The 22,930-nt window shown below is 48.2% G+C and overlaps 1 protein-coding gene across 3 annotated transcripts in view; it reads left to right on the forward strand.

Moving 5' to 3' along the window:
* arid1b (AT-rich interactive domain 1B) overlaps positions 1-22,740 on the forward strand; it is a 64,909-nt gene extending 42,169 nt beyond the window's left edge. For 2 of the 3 annotated variants that reach the window (XM_078289909.1, XM_078289910.1), the window contains 13 exons: positions 706-854; positions 1,568-1,674; positions 8,699-8,908; positions 9,847-10,066; positions 10,915-11,053; positions 12,022-12,197; positions 15,300-15,450; positions 16,025-16,141; positions 16,545-16,626; positions 16,907-17,720; positions 18,239-18,369; positions 19,846-20,587; positions 21,328-22,740. In XM_078289909.1, coding sequence (XP_078146035.1) covers positions 706-854; positions 1,568-1,674; positions 8,699-8,908; positions 9,847-10,066; positions 10,915-11,053; positions 12,022-12,197; positions 15,300-15,450; positions 16,025-16,141; positions 16,545-16,626; positions 16,907-17,720; positions 18,239-18,369; positions 19,846-20,587; positions 21,328-22,367 — 4,078 coding nt within the window. In that variant the 3' untranslated portion in view covers positions 22,368-22,740. Of the gene's footprint in view, positions 1-705; positions 855-1,567; positions 1,675-4,966; positions 5,108-8,698; positions 8,909-9,846; positions 10,067-10,914; positions 11,054-12,021; positions 12,198-15,299; positions 15,451-16,024; positions 16,142-16,544; positions 16,627-16,906; positions 17,721-18,238; positions 18,370-19,845; positions 20,588-21,327 lie in introns of all 3 variants that reach the window. The other variant, XM_078289911.1, reaches the window with a different exon arrangement.
* The last annotated feature ends 190 nt before the right edge of the window (positions 22,741-22,930 follow it).

The following is a 22,930-nucleotide window of genomic DNA, read 5'->3' on the forward strand; positions in this document are numbered from 1 at the left end:
CCAAGACCTGGATCCTGAGAGACTGAGTTAAGAAGGGAATTCTCCCTGCATGTGAACATGGCCAATGTTGAATTAACAGAATGTTTCCTTCTGTCTTCTTCTCTCGTTCTTCCTCAGCTGTCGTTCAGCTGTGGCCTTGTCACCATTAAATCTCTGTGTGACTCTGGTAGTGTCTTGGGTTGTGTCTCTTCCTCCATGATAAAACCCCCCTGAAAATCACTTCTAGCACATAAAGGAACGCCGACAAAGCAGATTCTGACAATTCGGCATTCCACTTGTTCAGACTGAAAGGTTTAATAAACATAAAGAAAGAGATTCACTTCAAAACAATTCAGCAGCAGGACTAGTTTTTTATATATAGTCAGAATCTGCTTTGTCGGCGTTCCTTTATGTGCTAGAAGTGATTTTCAGACTGTTCCTCCAGACAACGGCAGTGAATGGAGAGAGAAAAAAACACAATTCTCCAGTCTGCTCTACCGGAGCAACAGATCACAGAATCACTGATTTGGGGGTTTTATCATGGAGGCAGATAGAGATGCTTTAACCGCACGGGTTGTGGAGTAAAGCTCTTCCTCTCTGCTCCTCTTCCTCTCTTTGACCCTCTGCCTCCTCAGGCTCTAGCTGTGCGTCGGCATGCGAGCCTCGACCTCGCCGGTTCGATCCCGCCCTGTAATAATCAAACGCTTCTTCTTCTGCGGTGTCCAGGCAGGGCAGCTACCCGGGCATGGCCGGGCCGATGGGAGGCATGGGCCCCGGCGGCCCCGCGGGTCCCGGCGGCCCCTACAGCCAGCAACCAGGCAACACCTCCGGCAGGATGACGCCCCAGGGAGCCGCCTACAGCGCCCCGCCCACAGGTAGGACCGCACACCCCACGTCCCGTCCAGACAGGGCGGAGCGGGGAACGCCAACATGACTGACAGCTCAGGGTGTTCAGAACGTTTTCAGTTGATTATGAGTGTTTCTGAAGTCTGTGCTGCATATGAAGAGTTTGGCTCCAAAAAAGTGACGCCTACTCTTACAAAACGATTGATAGCATTAAATTTAAATGAATTATTTTGTTTTTTAAAGAACAACAGGGAACTTAAGTCCTTGGTTGGAAAGATGAGACATTTTTACAGACTGGATCCTCCAGATTTTAAAAATATTGAATAATGAACTTCAGGTTATGATTTGAAGTAACATGAAGTGGATCTATTGTATTTTGGAAATAAACTTCATATATTGTTATTACTGTTATAATTTATTTATTTATTTAGTTAGTTAGTTAGTTAGTACTTTATTGTCCACAATGTGGAAAATTGTCTTTGGCTTTATCATCACAAACAACACAGATTTACAAACAAGACAATTGCAGAAAACTCAAAAAACATTTTAAAAAAATTAAAAAATTAAATGTTATTACAGATTTTCATGACAGAACACAACATAAATAGATAAATAAGCAAAGGAAAAGCAAAACACGAGGCAACGGGGAGAGGGATACAGAATACAATACACAACACACTTAGTCACTGTTATTATTATTATCATTATTATTATTATTATTATTATATTATTCATATTCCAGGGCCCATGCTGATGTCAGCAGAGGCGATGGGCGGTCCTGAGGTGAAGCAGAGGGTGGAGCTCAGTAAGGAGGGCGTGGCTCCCGCCGCCAACCCGCCCAAACCCAAGGTACGTCCCCCGGGCTCCGTTAACCAATCAGAACGGCTCTCTCTCCTGCCCCGCCGCTCTGCTGTCCCAGCATGCTCTAACAGACGCATGTGTGCTGGCTGGAATGTGAGAATGTGGCGTCTGAACAAGCGGGTTTTTGGTCAATATCGATATTTTTTTGACCTTTTTCGTGCCAAAAAAATCCAAGTTTTCAGTGTTTTCCCCCAGAATGTTATTCTTGTCCAGGTGGAAAAGTCTGTGGACAATTTATTTATTTATGCCATGGGAGACTAAAACTCTCCACTGAAAGCCAGGATAGTGATAATAATTTAAATTAAAAACACATTCATATACACACCAGTCACCAGTCTGAACCTGACTGAATGTTCTGCGTTTCATTCTCTTAAAGCATTCTGATCTAAAGGCTTCTGCTTAAATGCTTGAAATGAGTTTCTTAGTCAAATATAAATAGTGAAGTTGATCCTATGTATGAATTTCTTTCCAAAGCCTTTGCCTTTCCATCAAGGCAAAGAATCTAAAATATAAGATAGTTTTGATTTGTTTAACACTTTTTTGGTCGCTGCATAATTCCATTTGTGTTATTTCATAGTTTTGAGTCTTTACTGTTATTCTGAAATGTGGAAAATAGTAAAAAATGAAGAAAAATGTGGTGTGTCCAAACTTTTGACTGGTAGTGTAAACTTCAGTCAATCCAGGTTCAGGTCTTCCCATAGACAACAAAGTATTGATTAAATCTACAATAAATATGTAAGAGAAATATGGCTTTATATCCATCATATGGATGTAAATGGACGACACTGACTGGCCAATATCAGATTTCTTTACATAAAAAGCCAGTATCGTCAGACTGATATCTCAGTAAACAGCGTGTAGAGAGACTTGGAGAATTAGAAAGCCTCGTGTGTCAGAGACTGTGAGCGACTTCCAGAGGAGAACTGTAATGCAGATTGCCGTCTGCTCTTTTTAACGCAGTCTGTTTGTTCCAACCAGGAGAGTTTTCACAGAGAAACGATTCCCTGGTGCTGTTTCTTGTTTTTTTCCCTTCTTCCTAGTTGACACTGTTCATCGTAGTCGACAGTATTGATCTGTTGGTGTTCGTTACGCCCGACACGACTGCCTGTCTTCCCTCTCTGGTTTGGAAGTGATGCAGTCGACCCAAAATAACCAGTTCCACTTCCCTCCAGTACAACTTCTGTTTAGGTTTTTTTCTTCCCCTGCTTGTTTTCTAGTTTTTTAAAGTTCCTCCCTTGTTTCAGTCGTGCTCAGTTCTGCAGCTGGAGTTTTGAAAGCCTCAACTTTTCCTCCTCGTCACCTTCTTTCCACTCGCTCCTCCTCATTATCCAATAGCGAAGAGCCGGCCTTGATCACAGCCGGCGCAGATCTGAGCGTGGCAGCCGGGGTTATGTGAGCCGACGCCGCTTTGTCTCCGCTTTGACGCCGGCTCGCTTGATGAGAACTCGCTGCGTTCGCCGGCTTTGTGTCTGCAGTCTGTGGCAGGCAGGCGGTTTGTGTTTCTACGCAGCAGAACGCAGGAACTGTGCTGCTAATTTCTGCAACTTTTTTGGGGTTGTTTTTTTTTTTTGTGCTGAAGCTTTCTGCTCATGGTTGGCGCTCCACAGCTTTGGTGTTGAGTTCTGGTTTCATGTCGGCTTTTTGGAAGCCAGTCAGCTGTCAGAGAGACTTCAGCAGAGATGTGAGACGAGAGGATGTGAGGAACAGAGAGGAACTTTACAGTCTAGAGGCCCCATTGGCTGGTAAATCCCAAAATTCACCAGACAAATTCACTATTTTACCAGACAACTATAGATTTTTAGACTAGAGAAGGACTCCAGATGCTGGTTACTTGTAAAGTAGACTATGGCCCAGATTTATGAAATCCTTTAGTGGGTACAAAAACATTTAAGTTCAAGTTTATTTATCCATTTAGGAAATTCATCTGGTCCACAGTGCAGAAACATTTAAACACAGTAACAATAAAACATCAACAACAACATCAACAAGAAGCAACGACAGCGGTTCTAAGAAAACATTTTTCAGGTCTAAAATAGTTTGGACTAAAGACTATTGTTGTACTCTTAAATAAATAAATAGGTTGGAAGCAATAAAAATATTTTAGTTTAGTTTAAGTTTTGTGCTGCAGTATTCTGCCTCTCACACTCTTTTCGAGACGATGATGAAAGTCGACACTTGTGATAGGTGCAGGTCAATTTGCTTGACCAATCAGATGTCCCGTCAGTGGTTTTGCACCCATCAAAGGCTTTAGCAAATCAAGTGTGCAATCAAACCTCCAGCTGGTTCTCTCTGGTCTGAACCAGAGTGGAAAAGTTCACTTTGTTGTGTATTTTTGTATTTGGTTCGTTTAGATTCAAACTGACCAATCACAAGCCAACCAGGGCTTGTAAACAAAAGTCACATGACTCACAAGTATCTTGTTCATTGGACAGAGTTTTGGTCACCTGTCATCCTGCAATGTTTGAGATTTTGACAGCCAAAGAAATCCCATTCATGTCCCTTTAACTGGAGCTAAGCATTATGTTTTTAGCTCTTTGACATAATTCACCTTCTCTGATGTTGCAGTAAGTGTACCAGTTAAGAACACATATAGAAGTTGCTGAATATGAGCATCTTTTCGTACCCATAATCCCCTGTGTTTCGGGGTGGTTTCCTGTAGTTGGTTGGATTAACGAACCGCACCGCAGGTCTCTTGTTATTTGATGCCACCAGAGGTCAAAGGTCATCGTTCTCACCTGGACAAACCAACTGAACTGAAGGAGGAAACACTGCAGAGTTCAGATAAACCGATCAGAACATGCTGGCTGTTGAACGCAGCCTAGTTCACCAGCTACTTTCACCACCTTAGCAGCCAGCTAGATGTTCAGAATAGAATATGATTCAAATTATGACTAGTTAGCTGTTGGTTACCAGCCACAGTCCAACATCTCCCATCATGCAGCTGGTGGCTTGTTGTTGTTGTGATTTAGCGAGGCTGACAGCTGACCTCCAATCAGATTAACCGGACTGTACATCCGCTCCCACCTGCTCTGGCTGTTTTGTGCAGCTGATGCTAACACAGCGCTGTCAGGACAGAGGCTGCTGCTGCTTGTTGCTCTGTGAATGTCGTGTGTTTCGTGTCCAGAAGAAAAATCTTTAAGAAGAAAGAGCTTTGCAATCTTGACTCCTTCTCATCACATGGCTCTGGTGTGCGTCTGGTCGTGTGTGTGAATGGTTTCTGTGTGTGTGTGTGGATGGTTTCTGTGTGTGTGTGTGTGTGTCGTCCTATTCTGTATCACAGGACAGCTACAGCTCTCAGTGTGTGTCCCAGCCCCCCGCCCCCTCCCCCATGTCCCCCAGCCCAGCTAGTCTGTCCTCCTGTCTCGGGGAGGACAGTGATAGCATTAGCAGCCCCGCCTGGCCCAAGACTGCGACCAGCCCCGTAAGTGCCGCAAAGCACAGAACCACTTTCACCTTTTTTTTCATTTTTTTGTATTTTTCAGGGTTCTACGGTGTGTAAAGTGTAAATTCAAGCTATTTTGAATCATTTTTCTAAGTCACAGTCCGACAGTTTGTCAGTTTAGTGGAGCATGTTCCTGCTCCTGGGGAAACGGCACCGTAGAGCCCTGCTCTTGGCTGCTGGTTTATGAAAACCTCGTAACTCCAGATTTGGTCACTTTTACTCATATTCCCCCCCCCCCCCCAAGTTTACATGATCAATTTTCGTTGCTTCACGAACCTCGAGCCATTGAACCCTTTCAAAACCCATTAGGTAACTTCGAAATCTCACAATCATCTCTCCGATAATCTGGAAGCTTTTCTCTATTCATTAAAAATTGTGACTTTTTGGAGATGCAAGGTTTTCATTGGACAAAGCAGCATTATGCTTGTGTCTAACCTTTTTTTTTTTTCTTGTCGTACATAAAGCAGTCCAAGCTTTTTTTTTCTTTTTCTTTGTAAATGTTTTGCGTTTTAAATGTGATTTTCTACATTGTTTATTGTGAGACTTTCTCATTAAAAGGCAACATGTCAATGAAGTTTGACGGTTCGCCCTTCCTTATTGAAAACTCTAATTGGCTAGTGATGCTGCCAGTCAAAAGCAATCAATTTTACAGTGCTGACAGCCGGTTTTGAATAGGTTTGAATGGGAATCTATGAGTTTGTAGCCTCTGGAACAGTTTTCCCCTCAGTCCGCCTCTCTGTGCGGATCTATAGACTGGAATGTGGCTCTGAAATGATTTGACTGCATTCATTTTTTGTCCTCAAATGAATTTCACCAAACGCAGGATTCCCATGGTCATGGAAAACTGGGAGAAACCAACAAATTTGAAAATGGTGTTTTCCAGGCCTGGAGAACATATGGTTTAGAAAATATCATGTCAGCTCTTCTAAACTGGTCTGTGCCAGTAGTCTTGGAATTTGATCAGTGAAAACGTTTAGAAACCCTGAACACGCTGTTTTGGAGAGACACGATAATTGGAGGCGAGACATGAAGCAGAAACAGGATTCTCTGACAGTGTTAATGAGAAAGTCCCATGCAGCAGGTCCAGCTGTGGTTCTGTCAGATGTGAACGTGCCGTCCTCCATGTTTCTAAGACCTGGCTGTTGGTTTCTGACTGTGTTCAACTCCATTCAACTGGGATTGAATGGCGTGGAAAACCACAAAGCGTGGTTAGACTTCTGGTTCTGGTTCTGGTGTTGACTGTCGACTGCAGTGCTGCCCAACCTCGAGACCCGGTCCAACCTCGGTCCAACAGGACCTGGTCTGCCATCAGGGCTCCCGCTGGTCATGGAGTATCCAGACCGGGAAAGTCAAGGAATGTATTTTACAGCTAGTTTCACATATTCGTTGCATTAGATCCTTGATATTGAATTCTGGTCCTCAAGGTCCAGTGTCCTGCAGGGTTTTGTTCCTCTTTTTTGTTAATGAGCCACACCTGGGGCGCGTTCAATAGACCCAACACAGAGCAAACAGGAAGTTTAAAAGGAAACAGTATTCTGTGCATTCTCCTTGAAGAATTCTCAGAGCCAATTGTGTATCCATGTGACAGACGTTTGTACGAAGCCGATGAAAATGCAGAATCACCCTGAACGCGGTCAAACGTTCCTCAAAAGCAGTTGCGAAACGCTTGACACCGTTGGGAGCAAAATGTTCTGCACCGTAGCAAAACAGTGCAAGGTTAAAACATGGACCTAGTCTGTATCTACCTGATCCCAGGTGTAGTTCACTAACTATCAGGGAGGAACAAACCCTGCGGGACACCGGACCTCGAGGACTGGAACCGAGTCCCTAGGCATTAGATGGTTTTCAGACACAAACCAGGAAGGAAGGAAGTTTTCAGGTCATGGAAGTGCTCTGATTTAGTTTGGAAAGTCATGGAAAAGGCAGGGAATTTTACCTCAGGGCCACAGTGGGAAGCCGGTTCTGTTTGGTGGATGCCTTCATCCAAAGTGCCTAACAGAACCTTGGATCCACACATTTTTAGTATGGAAACTCTAACCGTAGCAGCGTTAATGCCTTGCACTACCCGTTAGGCTACACAGGGAATGGAACCCCCAACCCTGGCACTGTTAGTACCCATTGTTACCATTGATAGCATTCCTTATCTAGACTTATGGGTATTGCTAGCCACAAGCTAACAAACTAGCGTGTGGTGACAGGTACCAGTCTGTTTGAATGAGCATTGTCAACAAGCAGGGTTTTCTGGTTAACTGTCATGCTGAGATAACAGTTGGTTCTCAGATAGAACAATAAATGTGAAACTGAAATTGAAAATGTTGAAATTTCCTTCAAAAAGAGCCGCTGACTCCCCGAATAAAGCCACGTTGTAAAGAGCGTTTGAGGCAAATGAGTTGTATCAGGGTGTTTTCACACTTGGTCCATTTCAGCCTCTCAAGTGGACTCAGTCCAACGACTCAGCAATTTTTTGTGCATATGTGAACACGCCAAATGAACTCAGACCCTCTAAAACGAACCAAACTCAGACTCCAGGAGGTCTGAGTTCGGTTCATTTGTGGTCTGTTTTGTGGTCCGATTGATTCCCATTGAAAAGAGAGCTGAGTCCTCTTGTAAGTCCTTGCAAACACAAAGAGGACTGAGTTCATATGCAGCTGGTTCACTTTTTGGTTCACTTAAAAAGGACTGAGTTTGGTTCCTTTAATGAACTATATGTGAAAACACCCTTAAAGAGAGAATTAGATCTTGGGACGTAAACAGGAGAATTGAGTAGTTTTAGAGTTCTGAGTAGCTAAAGCAAGCATTATGAAACTATTGACTTTAACTGATGTAAATATTCAGATGTATGTAGCGCTGGTGTGAAACGCACATGCCCAGAACCTGCAGGGCCGTGCCTGCAGTGTGGAGGGACTAATGCAAAAACATTTTTTAAAAAAAGGTTGGGTAGCACTGTTCTATTGTTTTGTCTACATGTGATGTGACTGTATGTGACAGCTGCTGTTGTGTAGGACTGCACAATATTGTCAAAAAAACACATTGCAAGTTTTTGTAAAGAATATTGCAGTATGAGTTGTAGGACACATAGAAACAGCTTTATCTCCATTATTCCTTTTTCAGGGCTTTAAAAAGTGCCAAAAGTGTTGATTGGCGGAATTAAGCTACAAATGCTTAGAATTTGATTTCTTTGAGTAAATTGTTTTTCTCTGGCATATAATTTTTGTAATTCAGGGATTTTTGAGAGCACCAAAACAGAATTGCAAAGAAAAACATTACTATCAGCCAGCAGCCAAAATTTGATTCTGGTAAATTTTGGCTGTGGCTGGTATGTTGGTCTACTCACTGCAACATCGCTCAAAGGTCCTGTTCCTTTCTAAAAGTCATATTTGGTTTGTAAAATTGTGAAAAAGACTTTTTGAAATGTTTTTTGAAATTTTTGAATCCACTTTCCGCTGTGAAAAGATGAAAACGTTTCCTGCCCTGGTATTTTTTGATGTATTGTGCAGCCGTGTCGTTGTACATCACGTTCACATCCACAGCCCAGACCTGATTGTCCCCTCCGTGTTCCCGTCTCTCCAGAAGCCCAGCGTCGCCACCATGACCAACGAGAAGATCACCCGGCTGTACGAGATGGGCTCGGAGCCGGAGAGGAGGGTGTGGGTGGACCGCTACCTGGCCTTCATGGAGGAGCGGGGGACGCCCGTCCCGAACCTGCCTGCCGTCGGCAAGAAGCCGCTGGACCTCTGCCGACTCTACCTGTGTGTGAGGGAGATCGGAGGCCTGGCCATGGTGAGCGTCCTTTAAACTTTATTTCTCCGGGGAATTTTTTCAGCGGCGTACTGTGTCGAGCAGCCATCCTTTAAAGGATTAGTTTGTTGATTTTGTTCCTATATATAATTCCTCTCATCTGCTGTCATCCCTGTAGCACTTGGACCGACAGACAGTATTGTCTCCAGAGTCAGCTGTTGGTTGAAGCAGCGAGCTCCGCTGCCTCTTGGAGATATTCTGACAAACAGTTTGGACTCGTTGTTGCAGCAAGAGGCAGCGGAGCTCGCTGCTTCAACTGACAGCTGACTGGAGACAAGACTGTCTGTGGGATGAAAGGAGATGAGAGGAATTATATAGAGGAACAAAATCAACAAACGAATCCTTTAACAGGAGAACCAGGGTTCAGACACTCATATCAACAAGCATCCTCCCTGCTGAAGTGTCTTTGAGCAAGACACTGAATCCCCACCAGCTCCAGACCCTCTGACCTCTGACCTCCCTGTTGAGGGGGACAAAAGGAAAGAATTTCCCTATAGGGAGCAACAGAGCATCACAGTATCACGTTATAATTAGTTCCACACTTCACTTTACTTTATATAGCACCTTTTAAAACCAAGGTTACTAAGTGCTTCACAATAAAAACTAGAATTTAACATTTTGACTAACATTTCGACGCAGGCAGCATCTTCATTAGAGTCAAATCTGAATGAGAGTTTTGACTCTGAGGAAGACGCTGCCTGTGTCGAAATGTTAGTAAAATAAATAGTTTTTCTGTGCTCCAGAATCCCTGGGTCAAGTTTACTTTCTTCACCCTATTTCTACACAGTCTTCTACTGTTGGCCACTGAGCAGCTCCACTGGGAGGAGGGTTAAGTTTCTTGCTCGAGGGCACCTCAGCAGTAGTTGACGAGGGAGGAGAGAGTGATACTCAGGAAACTGATTTCCTCATTATCCTCTCAGGTGAACAAGAACAAGAAGTGGCGGGAGCTGTCCACCCACCTGAACGTCGGGACGTCCAGCAGCTCGGCCAGCTCTCTGAAGAAGCAGTACATCCAGTACCTGTTCGCCTACGAGTGTAAGGTGGAGCGAGGGGAGGAGCCTCCGCCCGAGGCCCCGGGGCCCGCGGGGGACGCCAAGAAAGCTGCGGCACACCTGGCCAAGGTCCAGCCGCCCTCCCCAGGTGAGGAGGCAGCTCTGCACTAACTTCCATCAGCTCATTATGTCTTAGTGACAGTAGTGAGGATGGAACCATTCTGTTCAAGTGTGTGTGTGTGTCTGCATGAATGTATGATTTCATGATGTCAGATAGCCAGCAGAAGGAATCCCCCCCCCATACACACACACACACACACACACACACACACTTCTGATGATGTAACTGAGAGAGAGAGAAACAGAGCGAGCTGTCAGGAGGAGGAGGAAGGAGGGAGCAGATGAATAGAGGAGGAGAGTGTGAATGTAAACATCAGTGACCTCAATCTGACCTACTTTCCCATGATCTCTCTCTCTCTCTCTCTTGCTCTCTCTCTCTTGCTCTCTCTCTCTCTCTTGCTCTCTCTCTCTTGCTCTCTTTCTCTCTCTCTCTCTCTCGCTCTCTCTCTCTCTCTCACTCTTGCTCTCTTTCTCTCTTTCTCTCTCTCTCTCTCTTGCTCTCTCTCTCTCTCTCTCTCTCTCTCTCTCTGTCAACCTCTATCAAGTCAATTGTTATTTATTAACTTGAAATACAAAAGTCTTTCATGTTAAAACATTTTAACATGAAATAACCAAGAATAATAAAGGCTTTTTAACTTTATACAGAGGAAAGTGCCTTGGATTTTTTTCTTGTTTTTCCTCGACAATTTTTTAAAATTTAAATTATTCAAATCATGTATTAACAGATTCTAACCAGATTCAGTGCCTCGCTCAAGAACACTTCGACAGGACGCGTGGCGTGTTGTCACCCGGGGTTCAGACCTGTGACCTCTCTGTTACGGGACGGGGTGTCAGTGTATTTCAGCCGGTTCTCTTGTCTGCTGTGTGTCTGTGCAGCGAACTCGGGCTCCCTGCAGGGTCCCAACACCCCGCAGTCCAGCGGCAGCGGCTCGCTGACCGAGGCCCCCGGCGACCTGAAGCCCCCCACCCCCGCCTCCACCCCGCTCGGCCAGATGGCCCCCCAGCCGGGAAACAGGTAGGGGAGGGGCCAGAGCGAGCGTCTACACCAGCGTTTCCTCTGGGTTCATTCAACACATCCACTGCTGCTAGGCAACATGGGAAATTTAAGCTGGACTAGGCAAGATTTTTATGTGAAAAATACACCTGTGTTATATTTCTGGGAGATAGAAATAATCTGACTGGTTGAGTTAAACCTCAGTGGGCGGAGCCAAAGAACCACAGGAAATGAAACTCACCTCAGCAATGTTACTCAGGTGGTAAAATGCAGTTGTTACATTCCCTGTGTGGCTCAAAGTTTCGGTCACAGTCGATAACACCAAAGTTTTGATATCTTGAGAGAGATTTGAGTTTTGAAATCAGTTTATCTCTAATTACCAAACCTGTTTTATCTTGGTTCAGTTTGAAGAAGTTATGCACCATCCATAGATCGATATCAGAGATTTAATTAATAAGGGAGTCAAGGGGGCTCAGATTACCTAACAGAGATATAAAGCTGGGTGTCGTCTGCATACAGTGGAAAACAATATCATGCTTGCAGATGATTTCCCACCTAAAGGTAGCAGATACAAACTAAACGGTGAAGGGCCCGAGATGGAGACCAAGTAGAATTAACACTTTGTGATGAGAAGTCGCCTAGAGAGACAAAACAAACACGACTTGACAGGTAAAACCTAAACCAGTTCAAAACTGCGATGATGTTGATTCTGAGATGATGATAACAAACGTAACGAAAGCTGCATGTTGCTGTTGTCGGGCAAAAACCGTGTATCAGGAAAAAGTTTTTGAGGATTAAAGAAAAGAATATTCTGTATTTTGGAAATTCTACAAATAAATGAGCAGGTTTCAAGGCGCAAAGGGTCATGAAACTGAATTAATACATAAATGACCATGAAAACTTGGAATTCAACCAAGAAAAAGTTGGTTTTTGGTGTGTTGATGTATTGAAAGCCCAGTCCACTCACTCTGACCTGGTTTATCTGTTAGGACCAGTGGGGTGAGCGTTCAGGACCCGTTCTCTGAGGTCAATGATCCGGCCATCCACGGTAAGCGTGGCCCGGGGCCCGCCGGAGGCCCCTACCAGCAGGCAGGAGGTCCCGCAGACCCCTCCATGAGGATGCAGTACGACGCCAACAAAGACCCGTACGGAGGAGCCAGGAAGGGTGAGCGGGAAAAACACACTGACACACACACACACACTCTAAAACTCTGAAAACTGAAAATATCAGTGTTGATGTGTGAAAAGACAAAGAGTTTCATTCCAGAACGCTAACTATCCATTTTGCTGCAATTCAGCAGTGAATATTTCAAAAACACAGATGATGCCTCCTCAAAAACCATTTTGTAAGCAGAGCTCTTAAAGGAACAGTTCACCCAAATATGAAATTCTGTCATTATGTATTTTGCATGTCAGTGGAGACTCCACTGAAGTTCGTACAGCCGCCAAACAGCAAGTTATCTATCTCACTTTCTGCTGAACAGTTGAAGTGAATGGGGTCTGACTGGTTAGAGCGCCAAAAAGACATAAAATGATCAACAAATTTCTCTAAACTCCTGCAGCGCTACCCAAGTGTTCTGTAGCCAAACGTTTGTATTGTGAGTTCAAAAGGCTTATATTTACCTCATTATGTAGCGCTGCTGTAGGTAAAGGGAACAGTTACTTTGAAGAAAATGGACTGATCCTGTTTACAGCTTGCCAGCCAATAGAGAGCTTGCTGTGTCCGCGCACACCGCCCCCAAACTCCTCTGCTGCCTGCCGAGCGGAAAACAAAAGTTTCTGATCGAATTCCTTTTTCCTGGAGTGAAGAAAGCAGCTTATTTTCAGCCTGACAGTCTTGCATTTGGGAATCAGAGTGAGATTTGAGTCTCCTAGCAGCATGAATGATGAGCCTGAAGGACCGGGGAAACTGTCAGTCCAATGAAAAGACTCAAAATAAACAATCAGAATTGAAATTATGAGCTTTTCTCAAGGCAGCAGCAGTAGAGCACAGAGCAACATCCTGCCATCTCCAACAGGTCTACAGGGTCTGTAGGAAACCAGCTGTTTCTATCAGTGCAGGTTCACATGTGGTCTGCTGCTGGTCTCCCTGCTGTAAAAGACGATATATGACCAACAGTCTCATGTCTAGACCAGCGGTTCTCAATCCTGGTCCTCCAGATTCTGACCATCTAATCAGCGACTGATGTAAACGCACCAGATTGAGACACCAGGTGAACACAGTGAACCAGCAGGTGGGACAGCAGAGCAGCTGTACTCAGGCCTGGTAAACGCTGGTCTGGACTGAACCGTCATGTCTCCGCCTGGTTCAGTCCTGCAGCAGCTGGAGTCCTGCAGTCTGAGACCCTCTGTCCCGAGGCTCTGCTGCCCCCCGGTGGGCAAAGCGTGAACCGCCTTATTATTAGCCTCATTAACGCCATCAGTCAGAATGAGAAGGGATGGAGACACAACAATAACTTTATTTACATAGCACCTTTAAAAACAGAGTTGCTTTGACAGTCAAAATAAAAGCAGAATCAGGAATTAAATTAAGAGAAGAGGAGGAGAAGAGAGGATAACTGTAAAATAAAAAACAAAATAAATACTAAGAAAAAATAAGATAAAAAGGCAATAAAAAGACATCACATAAAAGCAAGTCTATAAAAATGGGTTTTAAGAAGTGATTTAAAAGAAGTCAGGCAAGACGATTTATGCAGCACATTTCATACACAAGGCAAATTAAATGTGCTTCATATGAAACAAACAATACATTAAATGACATTAGAAAGAAAGATAAAATAGGTAAAACATAAATCAAAGAAATAAATAATAATAAAGATAATAACACCTGTTACATACAGATGAAAATGAATGTTTTGAGCCGACTTTTAAAAGGCGTTCCAAAGCCTCGGGGTCCTGAAGGCAACGACACGGTCACCCTGAACCCTGCTCACACTGTCTGTCTGTCTGTCTGTCTGTCTGTCTGTCTGTCTGTCTGTCTGTCCCTCTCTCCTATCTGTCTGTCTGTCTGTCTGTCTGTCTGTCTGTCTGTCACTCCTGTCTGTCTGTCTGTCGCTCCTGTCTGTCTGTCTGTCTGTCCCTCCTGTCTGTCTGTCTGTCTGTCTGTCCCTCCTGTCTGTCTGTCTGTCTGTCTGTCTGTCCCTCCTGTCTGTCCGTCTGTCTGTCTGTCACTCCTGTCTGTCTGTCTGTCCCTCCTGTCTGTCTGTCTGTCTGTCTGTCCCTCCTGTCTGTCTGTCTGTCTGTCTGTCCCTCCTGTCTGTCCGTCTGTCTGTCTGTCTGTCCCTCCTGTCTGTCTGTCTGTCTGTCTGTCTGTCTGTCTGTCTGTCTGTCGCTCCTGTCTGTCTGTCTGTCTGTCCCTCCTGTCTGTCTGTCTGTCTGTCGCTCCTGTCTGTCTGTCTGTCCCTCCTGTCTGTCTGTCTGTCTGTCGCTCCCTCCTGTCTGTCTGTCTGTCTGTCTGTCGCTCCTGTCTGTCTGTCTGTCTGTCTGTCTGTCCCTCCTGTCTGTCTGTCTGTCTGTCTGTCTGTCTGTCCCTCCTGTCTGTCTGTCTGTCTGTCTGTCTGTCGCTCCTGTCTGTCTGTCTGTCTGTCCCTCCTGTCTGTCTGTCTGTCTGTCTGTCCCTCCTGTCTGTCTGTCTGTCTGTCTGTCTGTCTGTCTGTCACTCCTGTCTGTCTGTCTGTCTGTCCCTCCTGTCTGTCTGTCTGTCTGTCTGTCCCTCCTGTCTGTCTGTCTGTCTGTCTGTCTGTCCCTCCTGTCTGTCCGTCTGTCTGTCTGTCACTCCTGTCTGTCTGTCTGTCCCTCCTGTCTGTCTGTCTGTCTGTCTGTCCCTCCTGTCTGTCTGTCTGTCTGTCTGTCCCTCCTGTCTGTCCGTCTGTCTGTCTGTCTGTCCCTCCTGTCTGTCTGTCTGTCTGTCTGTCTGTCTGTCTGTCTGTCTGTCGCTCCTGTCTGTCTGTCTGTCTGTCCCTCCTGTCTGTCTGTCTGTCTGTCGCTCCTGTCTGTCTGTCTGTCCCTCCTGTCTGTCTGTCTGTCTGTCGCTCCCTCCTGTCTGTCTGTCTGTCTGTCTGTCGCTCCTGTCTGTCTGTCTGTCTGTCTGTCTGTCCCTCCTGTCTGTCTGTCTGTCTGTCTGTCTGTCTGTCCCTCCTGTCTGTCTGTCTGTCTGTCTGTCTGTCGCTCCTGTCTGTCTGTCTGTCTGTCCCTCCTGTCTGTCTGTCTGTCTGTCTGTCCCTCCTGTCTGTCTGTCTGTCTGTCTGTCGCTCCTGTCTGTCTGCAGGTCCGGGGCCGGGCGAGGCCTTCGGTCCGGGCCAGCTGCCCAGCGGTGCCATGCAGGACGTGTTCCCCCGCGGGCCGCCCCCCGGACCCCTGCCCGGGCTGGGCGGCGGCCCCAGACCCCAGTTCCCCTACGGACCCGGCTACGACCGGAGGTAGGACACGACCCCCGTGTGTCTGAAGCCTCATGTCTGTTACAGACTCTCAGAAGGTTTATCTGCACTGCTCTCAATTCAGGTTTTCAAGTCAGTTTTATTGTTCTGTGAGTCGGGCTGGGTATCGAGAACCGGTTCTAATTTAGTTCTGGTTCCAAACTGCCTCCACTACCAGTCACCAGTCTGAACCTGACTGAATGTTCTGTTTCATTCTCTTAAAGCATTTTGATCTAAAGGCTTCTGCTTAAATGCTTGAAATGAGTTTCTTAGACAAATATAAATAGTGAAGTTGATCCTATGTATGAATTTCTTTCCAAAGCCTTTACCTTTCCATCAAGGCAAAGAATCTAAAATATAAGATAGTTTTGATTTGTTTAACAATTTTCTGGTCGCTGCATAATTCCATTTGTGTTATTTCATAGTTTTGAGTCTTTACTGTTATTCTAAAATGTGGAAAATAGTAAAAATGGGAAAAGCAGTCGGAGCCGAGCGTCCAGCCGCTCCGGAGGGGAAATCAAACCCACCGTTCCCCCGCGAACCATCAGACTAACTCTGTGTTGTGTGTGTCCTGCAGACCGGAGCATGTGATTGGTCCAGACGGAGGCATGGCGCCCCCTGCAGGACAGAACAACATGGCTCCGTCCGGGAACGAGCCCGGCATGTATCCTGCCAGCAGATACCCACAACAGAGGTACACACACACTCCCTCTGCTCACTGACACACACTGGACCTTTCTCTACTCGTACTTCTTTTTTTAATCAGTAATTTTACTTAACTATATTTTAAAAGTATCATACACTCTCAGTACACTCTAAATGGGTTACTTTTACTTACTTACTTTTTACTTTTTAGTAGTTTTTTACACCAGTAATTCTTCTTCGACTTTAATAAAATTTCAGCACAACAATAACTTCTACTTGAGAAAGATATTGTAGTATGCAGTAGTACTTGCTGTAATATGCAGTAGTACTTGCTGTAGTATGCAGTAGTACTTGCTGTAGTATGTAGTAGTACTTGCTGTGTAAATACAGTTTGACCTGACTTTAGGAACACACTGACACACTCCTGTCTGTTGTCTTCTCTTCCTGCTCAGGCACGGACACGACGGCTTCAGCCAGCAGTATCCTCACAGCATGGCCTACACTTCCCATCAGCCCCTGTACCCGCTGCAGCAGGTCAGCATCTGGCCCGCAGAGGGCGCTATCACCCAGCAGGGGGCGCGCTCACCCAGCAGGGGGCGCTATCACCCAGCAGAGGGCGCGCTCACCCAGCAGGGGGCGCTCTCACTCTGCAGGGGGCGCGCTCACCCAGCAGGGGGCGCTCTCACTCTGCAGGGGGCGCGCTCACCCAGCAGGGGGCGCTCTCACCCATTAAAAATTAAATTAAAAAAAATCTGTGTGGAAAGATGACAGTTTCCTTCTGTGCGTGTGTGTGTGTGTGTGTGTGTGTGTGCAGGGCTACAAGCGTCCGGTGGAGGGTCTGTACCCCCCCGCTAAGCGTCACGAGGGCGAGGCGTTCGGGGTCCAGCAGTACGGCTCCCAGCAGCCCGAGGTGTTCGGCCCGTACGGAGGGGGAGGGGGGGCGGGGGGGGGCTACATGGGCCCCGAGCGGCGTCCGGTGCAGGGCCAGTACCCGTACCCGTACGTCCGGGACCGCCTGCCGCCGGGCGGCCAGGGGCCCCCGCAGCACGGCATGATGGGAGCGGGGCCCCCGCCCGTCTCCGGCGGCCCCTCTGACGGGCCGCAGGCCAACATGTGGCACCCCAGGACAGACGGGGGCTACCCGTACCCCGGCCCCGGCCGGCAGGGCCAGGGCCCCGCCTACCCCGGCCTGGGCAGAGGGGACGACCCGGAGGGCAGGGCCCCCCCGGACGCGCAGTGGCCCCCCGGCCAGCGCCAGCCCCCCTACCCCTCCCCCTCCCACTCCGCCTCCTCCTCCCCCTCCATGCCCCCCCTGCCCTCCAGACAGCCCCCCCCCTCCTCCTTCCAGCCCAGCCCCGCCCTCCCCAACCACGCCGCCCGCGCCCACAGCCCCTCCTCCTTCCCCCGGCCGCTGGGCGGCTCCCTGTCGCCCAACAGCGCCCCCTACATGGCCTCCATGAAGAAGGCGGGCGTGCCTGGCCCCGCCCCCGGCCCCGGCCCCGCTCCGGGCCCCGCCCCCGGCCCGGGACTCCCCCTCCAGCAGAGGGACGTCAGCTTCCCCCCCGGCTCCGTCGAGGCCACGCAGCCCAAACTGAAGCCCCGACGCCGACTCACCGCCAAGGACATCGGTCAGACACACACGCATACAACACACACACACACACACACACCACACACACACACACATCATGCTACAGAGAGAAACCTGCTCTCTCTACATGATGGACGGCACAGAGTCAATACACATGATGAAACTTTATGAAGGATAGAAGGAAACTAAAGTCCTTGTTTTACTGATGAGACGCTTTACAGACTGGATCCTCCAGTTATCATATAGTGATATTAGTTAAAGAATGTAGAATAATGTTCAGCTAAACAGTTTAAACCTTCAAATCCTAGAAGGTAATCAAGGTCTAGAAAAAAGTCTGCGTTAAAGAAACAAAATGACCTGCATGTGTCAGAGGAGATAATCATGTTGAAATCATTTCATATTTGGTCATTATATGAAATTTAGAAAACTTTCCTGTGAACGTGGCCATGCGTACATATTTAGAAAGTTATATACCATCCCTACTAACAGATGTTGTTTTGAATGGGGACACCTGTTCTCTCTGTTGAAGCTCTGTGATTGAACTCGTCCAATCAGGAACCCCGGAGGCGTGGCGGGTGATGATGTCACTGAAGTCGGGCCTGTTGGCGGAGAGCAGCTGGGCTCTGGACACCATCAACATCCTGCTGTACGACGACAGCACCGTGAGCTCCTTCAGCCTCACACAGGTCAGAGCACGCACACACACACACACACACACACACACACACACACACACACACACACACACACTCCAGAAAACAATGTTAACTGTCAAATACATATATCATCTGTACTCCTATATGGGGCATTAATAAAACTTACTTTCTGCATCCAAGGTATTTCCGATGTTTATGTTTTTGTTTGTCTTTGGGCGACCTTGGGAGAGCCTTGAGATCCTTCACTGTGTTTTGAAGTGGAAAACTGTCAGATCAAAGCAGACTGAAGCGGAGGCGGACAGTTTGGCTGCGATCACACAGCTGTCTGTCCTCTGCAGCTTCATCCTGCTCACTTCACACAGTTCAGTTATTAAGGAGAGTGAAGCTTTCTACAGCCGAACCGCCTGAAACACTCATGAAGAGAGCTGAGTGAGCAGCAACCTGTCAAATAGATTATACAGCAAGTAAAGCTGTTCTAACTCTCCTAGCTTCTTGTTTTCTTTCATACACAATTCAAATAATCTAAAATAAAGAACTCATTTTTCCTCCAACATTTAAGTTCACCAAATCAAAATGTCCCCAAAAATTCAGGAGTTCAGGAGATTGACAATATTTGTTTCTCGTGTGAAAAAACGTCATTTCACACGCAAAGAGAGAGTTCACAGGTGTTTTTTTCACATGGGAAATGGGAAATCTCACACGTTAACATATGAAAACCAATATGCACATGTGCTTTGAATTCACATGAGGGTTTTCACACTTTATTCAGATCTTCTGGATAAACTGCCGCCTCTGGTTACTGGTGTTACTGGTGTTACTGGTGTCAAGTGAACTGAAAACACAGGCGATGGAAGCCGCCATATTGGTCTGAAGTAAACGTCACTATGGTTACAGACTTTATTTACAGCCGTAACATGGTGAGATCTGAGGAGAGGAGTCTCCGGTCTGAACCAGACACAAGAGCGTTGACTCTCATCATCGGTGTGTGTGTGCTGCAGACTGTCAGTGTGTGTGTGCTGCAGACTGTCAGTGTGTGTGTGCTGCAGTGTGTGTGTGCTGCAGACTGTCAGTGTGTGTGTGCTGCAGTGTGTGTGTGCTGCAGACTGTCAGTGTGTGTGTGCTGCAGTGTGTGTGTGCTGCAGACTGTCAGTGTGTGTGTGCTGCAGTGTGTGTGTGCTGCAGACTGTCAGTGTGTGTGCTGCAGTGTGTGTGTGCTGCAGACTGTCAGTGTGTGTGTGTGCTGCAGACTGTCAGTGTGTGTGTGTGCTGCAGACTGTCAGTGTGTGTGTGTGCTGCAGACTGTCAGTGTGTGTGTGTGCTGCAGACTGTCAGTGTGTGTGTGTGCTGCAGACTGTCAGTGTGTGTGTGTGTTGCAGACTGTCAGTGTGTGTGTGTGCTGCAGACTGTCAGTGTGTGTGTGCTGCAGACTGTCAGTGTGTGTGTGTGCTGCAGACTGTCAGTGTGTGTGTGTGTGTGTGTTTCACTCTGGATCCTGTTCTCCTGCAGCTGCCTGGCTTCCTGGAGCTGGTGGTGGAGTATTACCGCCGCTGCCTCATCCAGATCTTCGGCATCCTGGAGGAGTACGAGGTGGGGAGCGAGGGCCAGCGGGCCCTGCTGGAGCCCCTCCCCTTCCCCCTCACCGACCCCCCCGACGAGGACGAGGAGGAGCCGCCCGCCGCTCCGCAGCCCGACGACCAATCACGGGAGGAGCAGAGGATACCCGGGAAGTCGCCGGAGGAGGAGGAGTCATCGTCGTCGTCGTCAGCGTCGCTCCTCACGGCTGCTCCTGCCGTCAACACCGAGGAGGAGGAAGAGGAGGAGGAGGAAGAGGACAGGAAAGACGACGCTCCTGTCATAAAGGAGGAGCAGGAGGAGGAGGGGGGCGGAGCGTCGGAGCGGCTGAAGCCCGGCCGGCTCCCGGACCCGGCAGAGCCCCGACCCAGACAGGCCAGCAGGTACGACCGGCTGCCCATCAAGGTGGAGGAGGGGGAGGGGGGGGAGGAGGAGCTGGCGGAGCGGCGCTGGGCGGAGCTCAACCGCTCCGACGGCTTCAGCAGCGGCCTGCGGCACTGGGAGGCCGGGGGCGGAGACTCCACCGCCCACATCCAGACGCACTGCGAGCCGCGCAGGGGGGACGCCGCCCCCCCCCACCCGCTGGAGGGGGAGGAGGACGGGGAGGAGGGGGGGGAGACGAACCCGACCGCCGCCGAGGACGACGCGCCGAGCGCCCGGCCCGACTCACAGCAAGGTAAAGACTCACTCCTGCTTTTAGCTTTTTCAGCTAGCTCTCTGTTTCCAGCTGCAGATTTAAACTTTGTTCACTTTATTTAGACTTTATTAACTAACAGACAATTCTACAATGTTCCTCCATCATGGAGACTAGGAGGCGACATGCTGACATTCCCTCCCAAGTCTCAGTGATTTCTATATAACCCAGAATTATTTGCACTTTCACTTCTTCATGGGACAGTGGGGCTTCAAACTGATGGGAGTCAGAAAGCTTCACAGTAGAATATAGAGAATCTGAACCAGGAAAATCTCAACATCTGTGATGAAGAGAGCTGAGTGAGCAGCAACCTGTAGAATAAACTCTCCTAGCTTCTTGTTTTCTTCAATTTTTCATTTGTACACAATTCAAATAATCTAAAATAAAGAACTAGTTTTTCCCCCAACATTTCAGTTCAACAAATCAAAATGTCCCCAATTCACAAAGGTTCTATACAGTGTAATCAGTCAACTAAATGATAGCCCAATAAATAAAAATATTAAATATATCTTGGATGAATTTCACTGTATTTAGTGAACAGTAGAACGCAGCTTCATTGCACTGTCAGGCTGCCAGTCTTACCTTTTGATTTTGGAAATTGTGGATTAAAAAATAGATTTTTAAATTTATGGATTATTCATTGCAGCACTAATACAGATATCAAATGTTTTCTGAAAGCGCCTGTCATCACAGCTGTCTGCCCTCCTTATGTTCTGCTGCAGGCTCTCTGTGGGAGGGTAAAGGTCAGAGGTCGGCAGCTTGGCGTCCCATCAGCCCGCTGGAGGACGAGCCTCGCTGCTGGGACGAGGCGCCGCTCTCCACGGCCGAGTCGTGGCAGGACGCTCTGGCCCGCCGCTGCGTCTGCGTCTCCAACATCGTGCGCGGCCTGTCCTTCGTCCCGGGCAACGACACGGACATGTCGCGGCACCCGGGCCTGGTGCTGATCCTGGGCCGGCTGGTGCTGCTGCACCACCGCCACCCGCGCAGGAGACGCACGCCGCCCAGCTACCAGCGGGAGGAGGAGCGCGGCCTGGCCTGCAGCCGGGACGAGTGGTGGTGGGACTGCCTGGCGGCGCTGCGGGAGAACACTCTGGTGACGCTGGCCAACATCTCGGGCCGGCTGGACCTGTCCCGGTACCCCGAGAGCGTGTGCCTGCCGGTCCTGGACGGCCTGCTGCACTGGACCGTCTGCCCGTCCGCCGAGGCCCAGGACCCGTTCTCGTCGGCGGGCGGCCGCTCGTCGCTCTCGCCCCGCCGGCTGGTGCTGGAGTGTCTGTGCAAGCTGAGCGTGCGGGACGGCAACGTGGACCTGCTGCTCGCCACGCCGCCCTTCCGCCGGCAGGAGAAGCTGTTCGCCGCGCTGGTGCGGCACGTGGGCGAGAGGAAGAGCCAGGTGTGCCGCGAGATGGCGGTGGCCGTCCTGTCCAACCTGGCGCAGGGCGACCCGGCGGCGGCGCGGGCCGTCGCCCTGCAGAAGGGCAGCGTGGGAACTCTGATCGGCTTCCTGGAGGACAGCGCGGCGGTGGCTCAGTACCAGCAGGGCGCGCACGGCCCGCCGCACGCCGCCGCGCCCGAGCCGCCCAGCGTCAACATGATGTGCCGCGCCGCCAAGGCTCTGCTGGCCATGGCCAAGGTGGAGGAGAACCGGGCGGAGTTCGTTCTGTACGAGAGCCGGCTGCTGGACATCTCGCTGTCCGCCGCGCTCGGCTCCTCCGTGGCCGCCATCATGTGCGAAGTACTGTTTAAGATCGGACGCTCGTGACACGACACCGCCGCGGAGCGCGCTCGGTGGGGACTGGCTCCTATTATATTTTTATTTAAAGAAAAGAACACAAAAAATGTTTTTACATACAAATGAATATATATAGAATATATATAGCTCCTCGGCTCCATCCGCAAATGTTTATTTGGGATTTTTAAGTAATTTTAATACAAAAATATTTAATACTTGGTATTTTTAATTTTTTTCTATTCCTTTAATTTTGTCAGTTTGTTTTTTTCGTTTTGTTTTGTTTTAACCAAAGTCGGCGTGTGGCGGTGGAGAACGCTCCGCTTCTTCTTCTTCTGATGTTTTCTAAATGGATGTGGTTGGTTTCTTCTCTGTGGGGTTTTTCTGTTTGCTAGTCTGTTTCGGGGATCGGGGGGGCGGGAGGGAGGGGTGGGGGGGGGGGTGGGGGTGCAGATTAATTTAAATAGTGACCCATGTTGTAGATAGGCCTCTTATCATATGATGACAGAGGAAACACTGACTTTGCTCATAATAATATTCAGTACATGTTCCTTGTTCTGGGTGAAGCGACCTGTTGTGCAATAGGACTTTCTGGC

Source organism: Centroberyx gerrardi, chromosome 18 (genome assembly GCF_048128805.1).
Source record: "Centroberyx gerrardi isolate f3 chromosome 18, fCenGer3.hap1.cur.20231027, whole genome shotgun sequence".
Lineage (NCBI taxonomy): Eukaryota > Metazoa > Chordata > Actinopteri > Beryciformes > Berycidae > Centroberyx > Centroberyx gerrardi.